The sequence below is a fragment of the Salarias fasciatus genome, chromosome 10 (assembly GCF_902148845.1).
Source record: "Salarias fasciatus chromosome 10, fSalaFa1.1, whole genome shotgun sequence".
Lineage (NCBI taxonomy): Eukaryota > Metazoa > Chordata > Actinopteri > Blenniiformes > Blenniidae > Salarias > Salarias fasciatus.
Genome location: NC_043754.1, coordinates 8,938,405 through 8,957,958, shown reverse-complemented (window position 1 = coordinate 8,957,958; position 19,554 = coordinate 8,938,405). Strand labels below are relative to the sequence as shown.

The 19,554-nt window shown below is 40.6% G+C and overlaps 1 protein-coding gene across 3 annotated transcripts in view; it reads left to right on the top strand.

Annotated features, from left to right (window-relative positions):
• Positions 1-19,554, top strand: part of LOC115395149 (unconventional myosin-XVIIIa-like) — a 67,819-nt gene that overhangs the window by 25,379 nt on the left and 22,886 nt on the right. For all 3 annotated transcript variants that reach the window (XM_030100547.1, XM_030100546.1, XM_030100545.1), the window contains exons 15-26: positions 275-361; positions 4,282-4,420; positions 5,954-6,113; positions 6,222-6,408; positions 7,435-7,660; positions 7,843-7,952; positions 9,396-9,461; positions 10,881-11,009; positions 17,571-17,714; positions 17,908-17,997; positions 18,140-18,259; positions 18,634-18,748. In XM_030100547.1, coding sequence (XP_029956407.1) covers positions 275-361; positions 4,282-4,420; positions 5,954-6,113; positions 6,222-6,408; positions 7,435-7,660; positions 7,843-7,952; positions 9,396-9,461; positions 10,881-11,009; positions 17,571-17,714; positions 17,908-17,997; positions 18,140-18,259; positions 18,634-18,748 — 1,573 coding nt within the window. The remainder of the gene's footprint in view (positions 1-274; positions 362-4,281; positions 4,421-5,953; positions 6,114-6,221; positions 6,409-7,434; positions 7,661-7,842; positions 7,953-9,395; positions 9,462-10,880; positions 11,010-17,570; positions 17,715-17,907; positions 17,998-18,139; positions 18,260-18,633; positions 18,749-19,554) is intronic.

The following is a 19,554-nucleotide window of genomic DNA, read 5'->3' as shown; positions in this document are numbered from 1 at the left end:
GCATATAGGATGTGGTCACAAGAAGATTTCAGCCCACGTCTGTAAACTGCCCAGCATCCCCAAATGTATTTCAGACCCAGTGCGACTGTGAAACTCAAAAATGTGTATTTATTTTTTCATTTTCTTTTATTTTCACTCTTCGCGAGCCAGCCCTGCTCATATCTCCTGAAGAAAATGGCCTTTTTTTTTTTTTTTTTCCCCACAATTTTAGCATCATTACATCATGTCATCAAAGAGTCTGCCATTCTCTTTTATTCCATCTCTCTTGCTCCAGGAGAACATTGAGCTTTCCTTAGATGACACAGAGCCCAGCACATCCTTGTCTGTGGCCGTGGTTGATCAAGCCTCAAGCCAAGCACTGGTAAGTTCACTGTTTTCTTTGACTATTGACTTTTTTGTTTTCTGGAGGTTACAGTTCTGACTCACAAAGTCACTCATTGTTCTTCATTAGCTGTTGAATTAATTCTGTCTGTCTATAATACATCGCCTCTGTATGCTTATTGCAACACCTGGGGGAATTTCCTGCCGCTCACGGTTTATTTAATAATCTCTAGGTAGCTTTTGTTTAATTCAGCAGTAAATGTTGTTTTTAAATATCAAAAGTTTTGTTCATGCTGGTTTTGTTTGGCACAGACAAGAAAAAATGGCAGGAACAAGAAAAGAAAGGTTAGAGAATTGACTTCAAGAAAGAAAATCAATGTTTGGCCTTTGCAGCCTATGATCTGCACCATGGAAACAGAAATGGCAGAGTTTAGGGAGTCATAGATCATTTTGCTATAATTCCAGTGTGTTTGGTTTGAGTGCTTTACTTTTTGAAGGGTCCCAGCTCTAATGGGAATGTCATCAGAAGCAATGAACTGTAGTACATCACACTAAAAACCAAAGGGAAAGAACACAGATTCTTCAAAGTAATTTTGAAAGTCAACACTAAAGATCTGCTGCTCGTGCTGAAAGGACAATTCGATAAAAGATGTTTCATTCACAGATATGTTTTCCCCCTCTGTTGTAGCTCTGATGTCCATTATCACAAACAGCCCTCATAGTTGTCATATGTCTCCACCAAACTGATTCCGTGTGCTGTATTTGCAGTTAGCGTAGTGTGCAGGGCTGATAAGGATGTCTCCAGCTCAACTTTGCTGATAGCTGCAAAAGCTGTTTTATGGTTGTGTGGGTTTGGTTATTCAGTTAAGGTACCCAGGTCGGACTTGCACATCAGCAACCAAGAATGACAACCTTAAAGTAGAGATTGTTCTCTCACAACAGAATGCTTATATTCATTACTTTTGACAAACCACTCTGAACATTTGCCTGTGCAAAACATTTAGACCACATTACCACCAAATTACAAAAATGAACAGCCTGTACATATATGCTAGACCAAACACTTTTTTTTACAGCTTGTACCTTCTCCGAAAAAGCTGAGCTCTCAAAGCACCGCCACAAGGACAGTTCATCAAGGAGACAGTAGCTTTATATCAGGCACTTAAAGGTTCTGCTCCACTGTACTTCTGAGAAATACTGCAAGTGAGGACATTAATGCCAGTTGTTTTTCAATCACACACACACACACACACACACACACGCACACACACACACACACACACACACACACACACTCTGACAGAGACACAGGAGTTTGTTTCAGTGACAAATGTTCTCATCTCAGTCATAGATAATTCAAATTCCAAATCTTTGCAACAAGTTTGTGCAAGTGCACGAATCGGACACTGTACCACTTGATCCCTTGCAAGGTTGTGAGGACCTGGAGGAATTCCCAGCTGAGGCACGGTACACTCTGGACAGGTCGCCAGTCCATCACAGGGCAAACACACACACTAACATTCACAGTTATAGGTATGCACACACAGGGAGGACGCACAAAACCAACATAGAAAGGTTCGTCCTGGACTCAAACCCGCAACCTTCTCCTTATGAGTAATAAGTGCTAAAAATAAAGATGTAAATTGGAATTAACAGCTTGATATTGTATTGTGACCTTCAGAGTCCTAAAGCAGCATGCCCACAACTTGTGCTTTACTATTATTGTTATATTGAGAATATATACAGTATTTAATTTTAATATACTGTGTTTATGCTTTATATATTTTTGATGACTTTCCTACATGTGCCACTGGTGGTACGTGTACCACAGTTTGAGAAAGTGTGCAAGACTGCCTAATAAAGTCATTGTGCTCGGATAGTATCACACAAGAAAACAACAAAAAAAACCTTTGTCTGGCTCGCACTCCGTGATTGTTACGGGCTGGAGTGACTTATATTTTCCTCTCTGTGTTCTCACTAATTGCATTTCTGATTGCATTACTTTTAAATCCCCACTCCCTTTCTACTCTTTGTACTCATGAACCCTTTTTTGTTTCCATTTTTATTACAAGAGAAAGCTGAATTGATGACGCTGTTATTCAGCAAACGCTGAAGGTCGTAGGGAGAACAGCTGCTTTTGAAACTTTCATTTCCAGTCCTAATAATAGTTATAATAGATCTGCCACCGGTTCCGATTGGGGGGAAAAAAACTTACAACAAACCACTTTTGTAGACATTGACAAAAATCTTCCGCAAGTGCCATTGTAAACTTCCAGTGTATTTCTGTACAGTACTGATGTACCTGATAAGTATATCTATGGAAGAAAACAAGACTAAACCTTTTATTTCACTACAAAATTCACTACATTAGATTCTTTCATCATAAGAAGGATTATCAAACATGTTTTACAGTACAGAGGAAGTCAGGAAGTGGTTTTAGGTAGTTTTAGAGCATTATAAAAAAGCAGTTTGTGGTCATTTTTTAGTTCAAGGGGTTTCAAATGATGATCCTCCCTACAGTAAATGAACGCCTCTGGGGGGAAAAAATGCATTATCTCACACCAAGTTTTGTTAATGCATTCTTGAATTTAAAGGTGCTGTGGGCAGGATTTTGCAAGTCAATGCTAATTTTTCTGTGTTTTCTTTGGATTAAATGTTAGAGTACCCATTGATAATCCTTTAGGAGTGTAGCATAATTGCACTACCGCGAGGGCACAGCGTTTCCATCTGTCTCTGTTCTGAGCTGAAAAGGAGTCTCGACAGATCCAGGTATCTTTGACCAATCAGAAGAGCCCATGAGGCTCTAACCGTGATTGGTCGAGGAGCGTTCGTAGCACGTTCTTGTGGAAGGGGCTTAACTTGCGTAAGGGCGTGATGTCAGAGAAAACAGGACAAGATTGGCTGTGCTGGGTTTCAAATCGCCATCTTAGATGGGTCAAATCGCCATCTTGCTTAGGTAACCCTAAGCAAGATGGCGGAGATGCGGAATCCTGCCTACAGCACCTTTAAATTTTGTGGTTGGGAAAAAAAAGAATAATAAATAAATAGATATAATGTTTGTGAAAAGAATAACCTTGACCCACAGTGGAGGCCCGTCGCACATTTTGAAAACTGTTATCAGTTTGTAAAAATTTCTCCTCTCAAAATTTCTTTTTCTAACTTTTTTCTTTTTTTTTTTTTTTAATTCAAAAGATCCAGTATCTCATTGAAACAGAAAGATCAGATAAAAAGTCTAAAAAAATGCAAACGGCACAAAAAATTTCTTACTTCCTCGTTCATTAATCATCTCTTGTACTCACACTTATCGTGTGGCCCTTTGGCAGAGCCTGACCCTGCTGGATTAAACTAGCGTAGCAAATTTTGATTAAATGAGATGTAGCACTGCTGCTCACACGTTGTTCTGTACATTCTGATCATGTCATGGAACATAAATAAATGTCACGTCACAGAGACAAAAAGAGCACTTTGATACTTGTACACATTTCTGTACATTTGATAAGTATGAATTAAGCATTAAGTATTTTTGTCTTTCCTGTTTTGTTTCTTTTATTGAATAAATTCAAGGATTTCCGTCTTCCTCTGCTCAGAAATGCTACAGTTTAATAAAATATGGATGGCAGAGGCCAGCATCCAGCATTTGAAGGATAATTTCCCGAAGCCTTCATAATATTTCTTTTTTTTTTCTTTTTGTTCCCCAGAAGGCAGATAAATAATAAAGGCATTACAAATATAATCTGATCAGTGTTCAGCCTGTTCCCATTAAACGGCATAAATGAGCAAAATGTCCTTGTGGCAAGGTGGTTTGTTTCCCATGTAATGAGTACCGTTGGTGAATCAAAAGCGGTTTTGAAGCAAACTCTTCTAGTAAACAAAGTGAAAGTGTTAAACTGGAAAGTAACACCGGAACCGACGATGAACAAGACTCTTAATAATAAGGACGCATGCATATTCATCTGGCAGGTTCGGACGGTTCGAACAGATGAGGCACGGGGCCTGTTGTGGCTGATGGAGGAGGAGGCGCTGCACCCCGGGGGATCAGAGGAAACTCTTCTCGGGCGTTTATTTAGCTACTATGGACCTGCTGAGGGCGAGAGCAAAGGTGAGCATCGGACAAATGGACACACATGGAGGGCTCATCCACAGACGTAGTTCTGGGAAATGAGCTAATGATCTCCCATGATGTGTTCAGTAAAATAAAATAAATAAATAAAAAAAAAAAATACACGGAATTAATTCAGGAATTAGCATGATATTAATGTGACCAATGTTGCTGTTTTTGTTTTGTTGTTGTGATAGGGAACTTTGTGTTCAGTCTCTGTATATTTGTGTGAAAAATGTAGCGTTTGTTTCTCTTATACCTCAATCATACATACGGTATGAACTCACAGAATAACATTTTTACTAGAATTTTTAAAATACATCAAAATGTTTGTAGCACTTTATTGTAGCACTTTTGGGGTTATATCACGACACCATGTGTTCTGCCTGGCTAGTTTTGAATATATAGGCCTCGATTGAGTACACCACCAATGTGAATGAATATTTAAAGATTTCGCTTGTCATGACAGAGAAAATAACATAGATATGTCATCCACATTTCAAATACCCAGTACTAACTACATGATCAAAATGGATCTTCTGTAACTAATACTGCCAGAATAGTTAACTTTTACTTATCACAACAGTTCTTTTAATTGCTATTGGATTCATTTTAAGCAACGTAAATACAGTTTTCAGTGCTGTAACAGTCTTTGTTTGTGAATATTCAGTTATACTGCACACTGTGTTTTGTCCTGGTGAATATTTCAACATTATGAAGTATTTAGTTAGAATCAAAATAACTACTTTGAAACAGTATTACTACAAGCAGTGTAACAGGAGTTGTACTTTCGTACATTTTTCCAGTCCTGGCTTCACCTCTGCTTCGTATTACTTTGTATCATTGTACATGGTATTTTGTCCTTGTGAATGAGCTCTTCAGAGCAGTTTAACAGATGGTACACAAAGCCCCCTATCTGCCAGGTTGACTTGTATTATACATTAGATGAGTCATTACAATCCTTTTTCCTGTATATTGTTGGCTATACTGATAACACTCGCGAGTCGCCAAGGTTACAACTTTTTAAAGTTCCCCAATTGGACTTGGTAAAGTTCATGGAAAAAATAAATTCCAAATATATAGGAAAACGAGTATGAAGTGTCTCCTTAGCAGCTGGAGACTTCTCATTCACACTCTCGACTTGTGCTTTTCTATTTACTTTATCAGCCATATCTTTTTGATGGCCTACCACCCAGTGCTTGGGGCAGAGCGGTACAATATTTATGACGGCATAGTTTAGATAAATCTATAGGTTTTACACCTAAACTGCACAGGCAGGTTAATATAGTCCATGAATAACCAGTTCAACCAGGAACAGCTTGTCTCTCTGTATCAATAAAGTGTTTGTAGGTTTTTGACAGATGGTGTGCACCAGAGTAATCAGGACATGTTGAATCTGCTCATTCTGATAAAGTCTTCCTGCAGACTGTCTAAACACCGTGCTAAACTCTCAAAGAAGAAGGTTTATTTTGCCATCCCTCTGCATATGTACTCAGCTCATGAATCTAACATTGAATCCCGCTTTTACATCAGGTCACACTTTCCTCTTAAAGAGTGAAAAGGAAAACCATTTCCTGCTGGGCCACAGTCATGGCACCGACTGGGTGGAGTATGACGTGCGGGGGTGGCTGAACCACGCCAAGCAGAACCCCGCTTCTACCAATGCTGCCAGCCTATTGCAAGACTCCCAAAAGTAAGCTGCATGATTGATGATGTGCACCTGAAATTACCTTTCAGAGTAGTATGAAGCATGGCATTGCGTTATCATTAACTCATCATGTTGAGTTTTCACCTGTTGCAGAAAGGTCATCAGCTCGTTGCTCATGAGCCGAGCAGGAGGAGCCACTGTACTGTCTGGATCAATCGCGGGCCTTGAGGGTGTTTCCCAGCTGTCTCTGCGGCGGGCTACGAGCATGAGGAAGACTTTCACCACAGGGGTGGCGGCTATGAAGAAAAAGTCATCTTGCATCCAGATAAAGCTTCAAGTGGTGAGAGGAGAGTGGGGTGGGGGGTGGTGGGGGGAGAAGAGCTAGTGAAACTTTGAATGGTACTCCTCAGTTAAGTTTGAAAACAACAGCAGAGAGGTTAAAGTGTATTTGGGGACGTTGATAGAAAAAGCTGAAAATTTGCCTTCTAGTGTTCACAAAGTGTTTAAAACGCAGCTTAAAAGAAACGTGATGAGATGAAGGACCGAAGTTGGGCTGCAGCCAGAGAATATCATATTAAGGCAGCTGAGCAGCTGCTTTCACTTCCTGCTCTTAAACTTGAAAAACACAGTGATCCCCAGACTGTGCTCACTGTCAAAGTTAAATCATTATTTTTATGATTTATTTTAAAACAGCTGAAAGGTGAAATGTTTGCATGATGCATAGTGTGGAGCATACACTAAGACAAGAGAAACTTTTGCAGAATGAGTCATTTGGTGGTGTATATGCTTTGTATGCAATGATGTTTCTCAGTTAGGTGATTAATTAGTGTGTACTTAAAATACCATATGTGGTTAGATTTGTGCATGCGAGTGGATTTTGATTCTGTCCTACTGGCTAAGCGCAAAAAAACCTGGAGAACAAATCTCTGTCGTGGCTGGAGAAAATAGACATTAACATTAACGGGTCTTAGGAGGCGTGCACAAAGCTCAGCGGGCACACAACAAACATGTCACACATGCACAAATCTAATTACAGAGGTGAGAATTCTGATATGCACATGCAAATCCGTATACACACAAATCTGAGTCTGCAAAAACAAACCGCATCACAGACACACACAGCTCTCCACGCAAAGGCAAGAGTCATTTAGCTTTTGTAATATCACTACGTTAAATATTGGATTACTAAAATAATGCAAGGGATATTTGATTTTTTTTTTATTACAATATTGGTAGACGAGTAAAGTAAATGGTTCCCTCAAAACAATACAGCATACAGCCATATGCACATACATCATATGGAAATACTGCACCAACTGTTGACTTGCTCCAGCTACACTTCCTAACCCTGTTCTGTCTCCTCAAGGATGCTCTCCTTGACATGGTGCGGAGGTCCAGGATTCAATTTGTTCACTGCATATTGCCCAAGGCAGATGCCCTCAAGGCTCTGAGTGGATCCCTGTTCAAAGGCGGTGAGAGTGAGGCTCAGGGAGAGAGTGGAGATCCGGGTTTAATGCAGCTGGATGTAGCCCTGCTCCGTGCACAGATGCGTGGATCCAAGCTGCTCGATGCTCTCCGGATCTACCGGCAAGGTGAGGTATCCGTTTGAATCACATGCTCCGGACGGGTATTGAAATGCAGACCTCCTTTGAAGATGTGTATCCAAAAACAAAAAAACAAACAAAACAGATTAAAAAAAATGTATTTTCTGTGCCACCTCAGAATAACGATTGCATCTCTGCGAATATTTTTCATCCCACGCTGACTTTGACAGGTTACCCCGATCACATGGTGTTCTCGGAGTTTCGACGGCGTTTCGACGTGCTGGCGCCGCACCTCACCAAGAAACACGGGAGGAATTACATAGTGAAGGACGAGAAGAGAGTAAGTCAATTAGCGAGAGAGGGAGTAAAATATACGGCGGCCAAGCACAGTGAAGATTAATGTCGTGAAGAGGCAGCTTCATTACATCTGCCCCTGATTTGTCAGCAGCCGACTGACAGAGAAATAAACTTTCACCAGAGCTTTAGTAATGACCTAATCAACTTAACCTCGCCACTATCATGTCTGTGAGAGGAGCGGATCGGTGGAGCAGCTGAAAAAAGTGTGCAGTCAAAAGCAACAAAACCCCATTCAGTGAGATGTACTTGTCTTTTGTTACTCTGGCATAGGAAACTAGCTGATGAGCATCTCCAGTTACTATGACTACACTGGTACTTCTATATTCATAAACAATGATAGTAAGTTGTGTTCTCAATGGCCCAGTACAGGGATGTTTTATTCAGTTGAAGTATTTCTGATATAGATGTTTTGAAGTCAATGTTCCACTTTTGAGTGACCTTCTGCAGCCATACACCTGCCGCTGGTGCAGAAGAGATGCCCAGTGAAGCTTGATTTCTACTATATACAGAATTTGTAAAGACATAATATTTGACCTTCTTTTACAAAGAAATAAAGGAGGGATTGTGATGTGAACATGCTTTTTTTTCAGATTATTCGGCACAGATCCAGAGTTCAATGAGCACAGTTAGTCCATTCAGCCAATATGAAACCTTGAGGGGGATGTATTTTTTATTTCATGGGATCTTTAAGAAGTATGAGCTACTGGGTGTGCATTGGTCCTCAGCAAAGAAAGTCCTGGCTGAATTTGAGAAAAAAAAAAAGTTTGTTTCTTTAGAGAAATGTGAAAGAGAGAGTGTGAGTGAGAGAGTGAAAGAATGGGGTTAAGGCAGGGCGAAGTTTTTTTCCCCCGTGTCGTTTCATTGGGGCCGAGTTTCTGTGGAAACACAGGCAAACAAAAGCCCTTCAGTGTTCGCAGCAAACCTCTCCTGGTGTAATCTAGATGTAGTCTTTCAGGCTGGAGGCTCAAGTAGAGAGAAGAGGCTGAGACAACAATGCACCTACAGTATGCACAGGCTGGTGGATGAACGGGGAGAGGAGAGGCTCCAGGCTGGCTGATGGTGTATTTCTGCATAGGATGTGTGTGTGTGTTCAAAGCTGCAGTGCGTCCAAGAAATCCAGAGGGTCATGACGAATAAGCCCAGGAGCAGGTGGATTCTAGGGGACAAGTTGTAATTGGTTTGTGGAGGTCTTGAGGAGCCAAACTTTTCCTGTGATTACCAGCTTAGTTTCAAAACTAAATCCAGTTGGGAATGGATGTGAGAGTCGAGGGAGAGCCGCACTATACCATTAATTTAACATGACAACTTGGGGGAATCGTGGACTGCAGAAGCGTTGTGGCGTCAGTAGACGTTCCCACTGGATCCCGCTGTTGAAAGACTAAGTGAGTGCGCGTGCATGTTTGTGTACATGTGTGCCTTTACCCAGGCTGTGGAGGAGCTACTGGAGTCCCTGGATTTGGAGAAGAGCAGCTACCACATGGGTCTGAGTCGGGTGAGTTAAACCCGCCATGTCTGAAACGAATAAACAGTCTGTGTTAAACTCCAACAGCAGAACTGCAGCACACAGCTCTTTTATCCTTTTTTTTTTTTTTTTTTGAATGACACTTGCTGTCTGGGGAAGTGCTTCTTTCATTACACCTGTTCCTCTTTGATGTTTGTTTGCCATCCTATTCTGGAAAATTGCCAAGCCTTGTCCCCGTGCTCTCCTCTTTTAGCCAGTGGCTATCCAGGAGGCATGTCTCTATCCTGCCTGACTGCGTGACCTTAAAGCTGTCCTCCTTTTTAAGTCATTAAAACAAATTCTCTAAACTGATGGCCCTGTTTGTTGTTCCACGGCTACCATTGTATATAATTCACTGCTTGGAGTCGGAGATCTAATCCTATCAGCTGGAAAGTGGCCATCAGCCAGGAAGGAAATCAAAGGAAACAATAACATACAAAATAGTGGAACTTGTGCTCGCAGATATGTGTGGCGTACAAGGCCGTTTCAAAGCACAAACGCCTAAGAATGGTTTGAAGGCAGCTTCACATGGAGCCGCACTTTGGAGTGTGAAATAGGCTCAGAAGTAGACAAGCACAGTTGGCCATTCACAAAGCATTCCAGTAGCATCTTAGCAACCTGTCTCACTTGCATGCCAATTACACCAACCCCAAATAACCTTACAGCAGAGGATTCAAAGCTCTTGACGGGATAAAATCTGCCACCATTAGGGAGAGCCACATGTCTAGAAACAGCATGGCCGCATACATTTCTTAAAGTGCCGCATGCATTTTATGATGATAAAAAGATAAACCGTGCTGTTCAAGCCCCACTAAGCAATTTAAAGAGTAATGTTCAGTGATGTCATTGAATGCATCACTTCTCCCTACCGCCTGGCTGATTTCCTCCACCAAAGCTGCTTGATCATTTCCGCGTTCTGCTTTGTTAACAGATCACATATGGATTTGGTAATTTATAAAGCGCTGGGACTTGAGGAAAGACCTTGGGTGGAGACATTTTCGCTGTCATCATCCATCTAGTTTAATAGCTCGCTGCAATCATATCTGGAATACATTTGCAGTAGCGGATCCCTCCGAGGCGTTGACGGATTGTGATGTGATCTGCTTTATATTGGCTGTTTACCTGTGTTTCACCTTTGGCCCAGATTAGAAACGGACTCGGCTGATTGTCCGAGATAATAACTTAATCACAGCTTTCCCCACTTAGATAAGACTCACTTGTCCGTGGATTACACAGTTTCTTATTGATTTATCGCGTTGGCGCATTTATTTACTTTTTAACTCACTTCTGTTTTAATTTCGTCGTTTTGCTCCACACTAACAGGAGAGAGGCTGTTAGTCTAATTTCCTTGGTCAATATTTTCACCCCTGGTTAATAAGGGGATATGTGTGTTATTGTTTCATCCTCCAGTTGTTCTTCAGAGCTGGCACCTTGGCGAAGCTGGAGGAACAGAGGGATGAGCAGACCAAGCGCAATCTGACCCTGTTCCAGGCGGCCTGTAGAGGCTTCCTGGCACGACAGGCCTTCAAGAAGCGAAAGGTAGGCAAGAAGTCAGGCACAGGTGAAAACACACTATTTTTTTTTTTTTTAAATCAAGTTTAGAAGAGTTGTTTATTTCCTGCTCCAGTCCCTCTGAAGGACCCGAGCTGTCCTCAAAGACCTGTCCCATCCATCTCAGCACCAGTCTGACCCGCTGCCCTCAGGCAGGCGCCACATGTCAATAAGAGCCTCCGTACACAGAAAAATACAGCTGTTCCCCTTGCCTATAAAAAACACTTCATAATAAATAATCAACAACTGCAGTACCATAAAGCCACATAGGCCACTGTTTCAATTACTGATCTCACACAATTAGTGCTGCTTTCACATACACACTCCTGCTGCTTATTATTTATCACAATACCCTCCCAAGTGCAATAACACTTCGTAACCATGTGCCGTTCTCGCCTCAAACATTTATTCTCATCATACAATTCAAAGTTTGTAAGGGTGAACCTCCTCTCACAGAGATCGAACCACAATGTACCCCTGAGTTCTGACTGCATATACTTTGGATCCATAGACGATAAAAAGTTTCAATGTGAAATATCTGGAATAGGCTGATTTTATAATTTCAGTCTTTGGTTCAATTTTGTCTTCAGTTCTAAATTGAGAGTTTACATTAAGTGTCTCCTTTTTCTTTTTAACCATCCACTTATTTCTTTTCGTCATGCCTGAATACAAATTCACCCATTACAGTGACACATCTGGTTTCATTGGTGAACTCTATTTCATATCACATAGTTCAGTTATCTATCCATAGTTGATGCATCGTGACTTGAATCTCGGGAATTTCACTCAAATCATTATTTAAAATGGGAAAACTCCAGTAGGTTGAATGCAGTTACCAGTGTTAAATAGATAAATAAATCAATGTGGTATTTGCATAAGTATTAAAGTCCATTTTGTTGCACAGTGGGATAAGGTGAAGTAGGTCAAGTAGGTGAGGAATGCAAGCAGCATTAAGAGGTAATTTTAGTGCCTGCTCGCTCTGCTATTGAGGTGGATCTAGCCAACCCTGCTGTAAATCTCCAACTAATTACAAATAAGTTCCTTAAACCTATTGCCCTTAACCCCAGCCCCCCGCCGTGATCCGACCAATCGCCGTTCTCAAGGGGATATTTGATAGAGACACATCCATTTCTATTACTTTATATCAGTCCGCTTCATTTAAATGCGGCCTTATCAAACATGCTGCTGACTCTCACATACCCTTCCGCCGCACCCGTCTTCCATTTCCCTGCCAGCGTGTACGGGTCCATCTCTCTGCGCCTCACACATGTCCTCTTGTGATGTATGGAGCCCTGTAGTGCTTCTCCCTTCTCTGTGATTACTATTTAAGTGAATGTGCTGCTTCAGCTGACTTGTAATGAACCAGCAGAAACAGAATCAAAGTTACTGCTCCCCATTCACACTGACATGCTGTTAGGCAGAAGATATCTTGTTAACTTCTGCTAATGCCAGTAAAACTATTAAATTGTCATCTTTGCTACAAGGTAAATCAATATGACCTTTTATTATTAGCAGACTTCCGGCTATTTTAGTTTTTCTTTTCCTTTTTTTCTTCCCCCTCTTGCAATCAATGGTGGTTTTAAATAGAAAACTGGATGCATCTTGTTTTCTAACTTTGTTCCTCATGATAAGGTAGACTTGCAAATCTCGGTCTGTTAAAACTTGAACTACATGCAGTCATTTAAAATTATTAATTACAAAATCTATTAACAAGCAAACAATTTCTCCCTCCCTTCCCTCCCGAAAACTTATTTTTGATTGAATTAGCTTCGCTTTAGTTTAATTTTGCAGACATGAAACTTTCATTAGGTTGGCATGGTTGCACTTTTTTGCATGTTCTATCAGACTACTTTAAATGAGCTGTGCAGAGACTTGTGTCAACGGTGTGTAGAAAATTAAGGCATTTGCATTCATATTCTGTTTCTCTCAAAAATCCATCCTTTCATTTACATGGAGCAGTGGCGGCTTGGGGATTACTTGCTGCTGTCAAGTGTTTGTTTCAAATATGATGGTAGGGCTGACAGCCAGCATCTTAAGTTAGGACTTCAGACCAAAAACAGGAAAACGGCGGTGGTTCCTCGTTCTCTCTAAATGCTGCAGAGAAATACTCACCCTGACCAGGCCATGCTACAGTGTTGATGCTCATACATGAGGGTGACCGCATTTTGATTTCCAAAAATATGAGGCCACTTGATCTGACATGTCAAATATTACTAGAAGTTTATTTAACTTTTCATGCAACAATGTAGTAAAGTCGACCTATTCAAGTACAAGCTTAATAGTCCCTTGAAAAAAAGAATGAAACCTTATTCTTGTGATTTTCTGAGGACAAGGTTCTTTCATTATGACTGATGGTACAAAAAGTGGTACAAAAATAGCCTGAATCCTTTGAAATTAATTAATGAAAAAATATGTCAAAATAACGGGGGTTTTTTTCGTGTTACTGGATGGAGCAATCAAAAATATTCAATGTTCCAAATAATTATTTCCAAAATTCCAGCTTCTGCAAAATATTTTAACTTTTTTCCTGAATGTAAGAATGTTAGCAATAAAAGGTGAACTCCACAAAGACACTACCTCTGAAAATGTATACCTCCAACTTTAGTTTTCTTTTCTGATTTAGTTCTGATGTCTCCGGTGCCTTTTATTAAACACGACAGAGACGTGCTAGTTTGAATACGGTGCTCTCTGCCTGCTATTTGTCCTGACGGGTGTGGTAAATGGGAAATTTTGAGATTTTTTTTCCTCTGAAAAGCAGCAAATTAGAAACAATGCTGCTCCAACGTCTGCTTACTGTTTGTTACTGTAATAGCGTCCGACAGGTTGGCCTTTTGGGGATTACATCACACACAAAACAGCATCGTAGTGTTCTGTGCAACGGGCCAGTCGGGTAAAATGCAGGTTTAACAGTCTCTTTTCAAAAGAAAATGAAAATGGACCATTTCATGAATTTTTTTGAAACATTCAGAACTCCCCAGACTGTAAATGGAAAGCATAACCTATAATATTGAGTCTGAAAGACCATTAGCAGAGGACCCAAAGATAGATCAACTAAAGGTTATATTCATTTGATGTTGTTAAGTCCGGTAAAGCAAATACCAAGCAAGCAGCGGCTTCCAAATCAAAAAAGTTCAACAGACAGATGATGCATAAAGAACAAACAGAACTGGGACTGAATCCAGCATTGAAAAGGTAACGAGAGAGAGAGACCTATGAGAAAATATACAGGGCAAACAAAAACACTGAAAACATGGAACAATTCAATATTATACTTAATCTTCTAATTAATTCCACACAATGCTGGCTGGAATTGACTCCAGTTGGATGAAACTGACATAGAAGCTCGGTTTTCTATTCCCAATTGGGGGGGGGGGGGGGGGGGGGGGGGGGGGAGAAATCATTATTGAAGCTTCAGAATGCCTCCAAAAGTTATTTTGCATGTACAAGTAATTAATTAATGCATGCAACCTTGTCTTATGCCATTGCCACTTGAAAGATTCATTTAACTAAAAGTCTTATTCATGTGGTTTTTTTGATTTGGCTTCAGAAATTACATGATCATAAAATTCTAAAAGAAAAGCTTTTAATGTGATTAGCTCGGTGTGTGCAGTCAAGTGCATGATTGAGATGTCAAAAAGTGCACTTGATTAAAATCGGAGCTTGGTTTCAGTTCAAAAGGAAGCTTTATTTTATTGTTCGCTGCTGTATTGTCCTAGAGCAATTCCGAATACCATCTCGCTGTTTCTTTGGTGTTAAACACACTCCTTGCAAAAAATGAACTAAAGGGTATTTTTTTTCCCATTGTCATGCGTTTTGTTCCTATTACGTCTGATTGAATTAGTCAACAGTAGAGTTTGGGAACAGATGCGAGCCTGTGGTGGATTACCAAGTGATTTTCATCTTTCCACTGAGAAGATTTACAGAGTGTTGCTGCTGAATCTTAGAATAATCATTGTATAATAACATCCACTTGCACCCTTGCTGTTCGCCTGATACTCCTCGGTGAAAACTGATGGGGCTTCGCCGCTTGGCGCACCGTTTGAAGTATCCAGTATTAGCAGGTGGAGGAGCTGGTAATTTGCCTCTGGAGAAGTGTGCATGACTTCTAGTGAAGCCTCTCAGACACTTGCCGGTTGATGTATATGAACGTGACAGGAAGTCACAAGTTCCCTTGATTGATATTCCCTGGCATGTTAACCTTGTGAAGCTGTGCCAAGCCCGCGTGACATTAAATGACGAAACCACAATTTTTCTTCCTATTTTTTTTTCTTTCTCCTCTTTCAACTGTCTCCTGAAGGGGACAACCTGACATTTTGAAAGTCTGTTATTTTGCCTCAGCAGGCACTTAACCATATTGGGAGTTATGTCCTTCAGGTACCCTACGAATGCATTTTCTTAAAAAAATATTATTATTATTATTTGCATTAAATCAGTGAGCAGCAGTATCCAGAAGCTGTTCAGCTGCTCACTGAAAGATATAGCTTTTCCTTTCGAAGTCTCGTTCATTTGAACTGTGAAATCCCAAGGTTCTGAATCAAAGAAACACAGCTATGCTGTTGTAAAGGTGCATATAAACTGTGCTTGGTAGAAGATATTTGTTTTTTTTTATATATATATATATGTATCAAATGTGTACCTTTCCCATTGTCAAACCCTATGCTAATGCAATCTGTTTGAAAGAGATAAATTCAGGATGTACATATCATTTGACATCTGTAAAAAGAAAAAAAAAAAGAAAAAGAAAACACCAGGCACAACAAATCATGCATATGATGGATCTGGCTATGCAGTCCAAGCTACTATCCTGTAGAAGGCATTATTTCATGTTGAAAAAGAGGTTTGCTTCAGAACTGGGATCAAAGTGATATCAGACGATGCAGCAGTCCCATCTAGCACCGCTCGTGTGTCTTGCATGTATGCTGAGATTTTTTTTTTTTTTTGAATACCTGTACGCAGAGTGGGAATACAGCGTGCCGTGTAAAATATCAGGGAAGAAAAAGGAAAACGTGCTTTTTGTTGACTAATCTTGGCTCACAATTGTAATTCACATCACACTGTCTTACAGTTGTCACACCCTCTTAATGTGACATGAATACCAAAATGTTTATCCACGGTGCTCATTTCGTGTAATCTTTTGTTTGGATCCCATTCATTTCCGACTAAATATGACAAGTGAGACCTGTTTAAATCTTCTGTCAGAGATTTGCTGCATTTTTCTCCACGTTAAGGCTTTTTGCTGTGTGACAAATCCTAATTGGTCATAGAGAGTACCTTCAGGGCAAAATGTACCTGATGCTGAGAATTGTGTTGCTCTAATTGGGTTTGCCCGTAATCTGCTGCTGCTAGAGAGCCTCATGCATAAGCAGCATGGAAATCGTGTAATACTTGGAATTAGCTGCCAACATGTTTGATTTAATTAATCAAAAATTAGCTTCCAGCCTTGGAACACACTCTGCACAGAGTCTCTGGAGGAGGCTGGCAAGTCCTGGGATGTCTGATTGCCCGTACATCGCCACTCCAGCGACAGAATGAAGAATGCAGTGTATGTGAAATGTTAACGGTAGAATAGCTTTCGAAAATTTATCAAATCTAGTGAGCAATTAAGATTTTGCTTGTTTTTTTTTTGGTGTTGATCATTAAACCTCTGGACTTTGTCACCATGTGTTAGCTTTGTATCATATTCTCTCTCTTTATTCTGAATTTGCAGTCTCTATTTTATTGAATTTTTAAAGTTTCCAAAATATCTTGAGACATTTGCAGGGCTCTGCAGTTTGCTCCCGCAAGTCACAGCTCTTCACAAATGTGCCGCTTGAATTTTGAACATATTTAGAAAAAAAAGAGGAAAAAAAAAAATCCAAACAACTTTGTTTTTTTCCACCAAATCGTTCTTGAATAAAGTGATTACTGCATGAAAGGAGAAGTCAGCCTTTCATCCAGCAACTTCTCACTTTGTCAATTCAATTCAATTTTATTTATATAGCACCGAAAATGACACTCAAGTCATCTCAGGGCACTTTTACAAAGAAAAACCCAACTATTCCACTTGAGCAAGCATGGATGACGGTGGAAAGAAAGGGGGGAAAAAAAAGTCTTTTAACAGGAGGGATCCTTTGTAGAACCAGGCTCAGAGGTGGCGGCTCCATTTCCCTCGATGTCTGTGGCACAACATTTTTCATATTGAACAAGATTGTTGCAAGTGGCAAAAAAAATTCTAAAATTCATCTGGCAAAAAGTGTGTTGAATGTCTTGAGCGAGTATCATGCAACATGCATGTGAACCTCAGGCAAAGTCTGCTCGGTGTCATGGAACATGTTTGAAACATTTGTGAAACTTAGCTATGAAAAGTTCAGATTCAGTTTAATTCCAACTGATCTACATATTTTTTTTTCCACAGTCTTTGTCCAGTGAGACTTAACAACATGCACTGGGCTCAATATTGTTGTGTTCACGCAGGAGTCACATTTCAAGCTTGTTTACGAATAAATGCTGTCGCGAATCAATAAATGCCTACTTGAACATGTGTATTTGTATTTCTCTGTGTGTGTTTAGATTCAGGATCTAGCCATCCGGTGCCTCCAGAAAAACATCAAAAAGAACCGCGGCGTGAAGGACTGGCCATGGTGGAGGCTCTTTACCACAGTACAGCCCCTCATAAAGGTCCAGCTCAGCGAGGAACAGATGCGCAGCAAAGATGTGAGGACGCCTTTCTGTGTGATAACGCACAATATGGATTCCTCTCATTTAGTCAACCTTTAAAGCTCTTTCAAAGTGCATCGCTTCTCGCACTTCCCATCATGATTCTTTGATATTTCTTACAATACTTGATATTTCACACACTGGCTTGCAGCATAACATATAACCTGTGTCTGCATCCTCTGGTCTGCAGGAGGAGATACAGCAGCAGAAGCAGAAGCTGGAGAAGGTTGAGAAAGAGCGAAATGAGCTGAGGCTCAACACGGATCGATTGGAGAGCAGGGTGAGCCGCTTTGCCTGTGGCAATGCATTCTGGGAGTAGTTTCATTAAAGATTTGACCACTTGCTTACACAGGAACTGTGGCGAATACTTTTTAGTTTTGCATAACACCCGGTGTGCGTCCGCTGCTTGTGTTTGTGTTCAGATTGCAGATTTGCTGGTGGAGCTCACTGATGAGAGGAGCACCAGCGAGTCGGCATCTCAGCTACTGGAGACAGAGACTTCAGAGAGACTCCGCCTGGAGAGGGACTTGAAGGATCTACAGGCACATATACATATATATTAAAAACAAAAACAATGATTTGCAAATCTCATGAAGCCAAATTTTATTCACATTAAAATATTGCTTTATATAAAGTGTGATCGAGGCTATTAAGTAGTAGGTCTTTGAAGAGTTGCCTTGTTTTGATATTGTATCACTTGATTAATCACTATTTTGTTGAACTTGTTAAATTAAAACATAAAAATGCTTCGAATGATCTGCTGGATCTTCTAATGAATATTATATTTTTATGAGAATGGCAAACCATTGCATGTTTTGGAACTTACTGTACATAAATTTTATATTCACAAAAATATAATTCCATAGAGACTATATTTAAAAAAAAAACCCTCAATTGCTGAATTTGTGTGGCGCAGGTGAAGTTTGATGCCATGAAGAAACAGCTGGAATCACAGGAGATGGAGGTGATGGAAGCGCGGCTCATGAAAACATCAGAGCTCAACGGAGAGCTGGAGGATGACGACGATAGTGGCAAGTAGAGAAAAAAGTGTCCCAGCGGTGACTCCAGAAATACCCAGCATGCTACATTCAATAATGAATTTGATAGTTCATATTCTTTGTCATTACTGTGTTCAAACATTTGTTCTAAATGTCCTAATTGCGCCTTTATACACTTTCAGCAGCCTACCTAAGCCTGTCAAATGGGTTTGTCAGCTGACGTCAAGAGCATAATTTGCCAAACGACTCATAGCAGCATTATATGCACAGTTTGAAAAATCTCCCCCTATACTAATTGCAGCTGCAGAAATGAGTGGCTTTGTTCGACTGTTTCAGCAGGAGACATGGCAGTCAGACTTGGTCACATCTTGTATAATGCCGTTAAGTATATTTTCCAAGTTTGGGATTTACCGCTAGGGGATTAAGATGTTCGCTCCCAGGCATACGGCTAATGCCTGTAGCCGATTGGTCTCCCCCTGCTGAGAAAGAGGGCGCCTGCTGAGAGCATATTGTCCAGGAGGCTTTTTTTCTCGTGTTCCCACCCCCTTCAACCCACCTCAGCAGACAAGCCATTACAGAGCATATCAGAATTTCTTAGATGAATGAGAAAATAATCGTTGGGATCAGAGCTGGTGGCCCTGCAAGTTGTCATTATGCTATATATATGCTAATGAGCAGCACTGATGGAGGAGCCGGTGTTGGTATGTGAAGGAGAAATGGACAGCCTCTAAAATGATAAGGCTTGGAAATGAACCTGAACCTGAATGTCTGCCTGGCCGCTGTTATAGTTCTGATAGCCTCTGACAGCTCCAGAATTAGGGTCGGCTAAGAACTGTGGA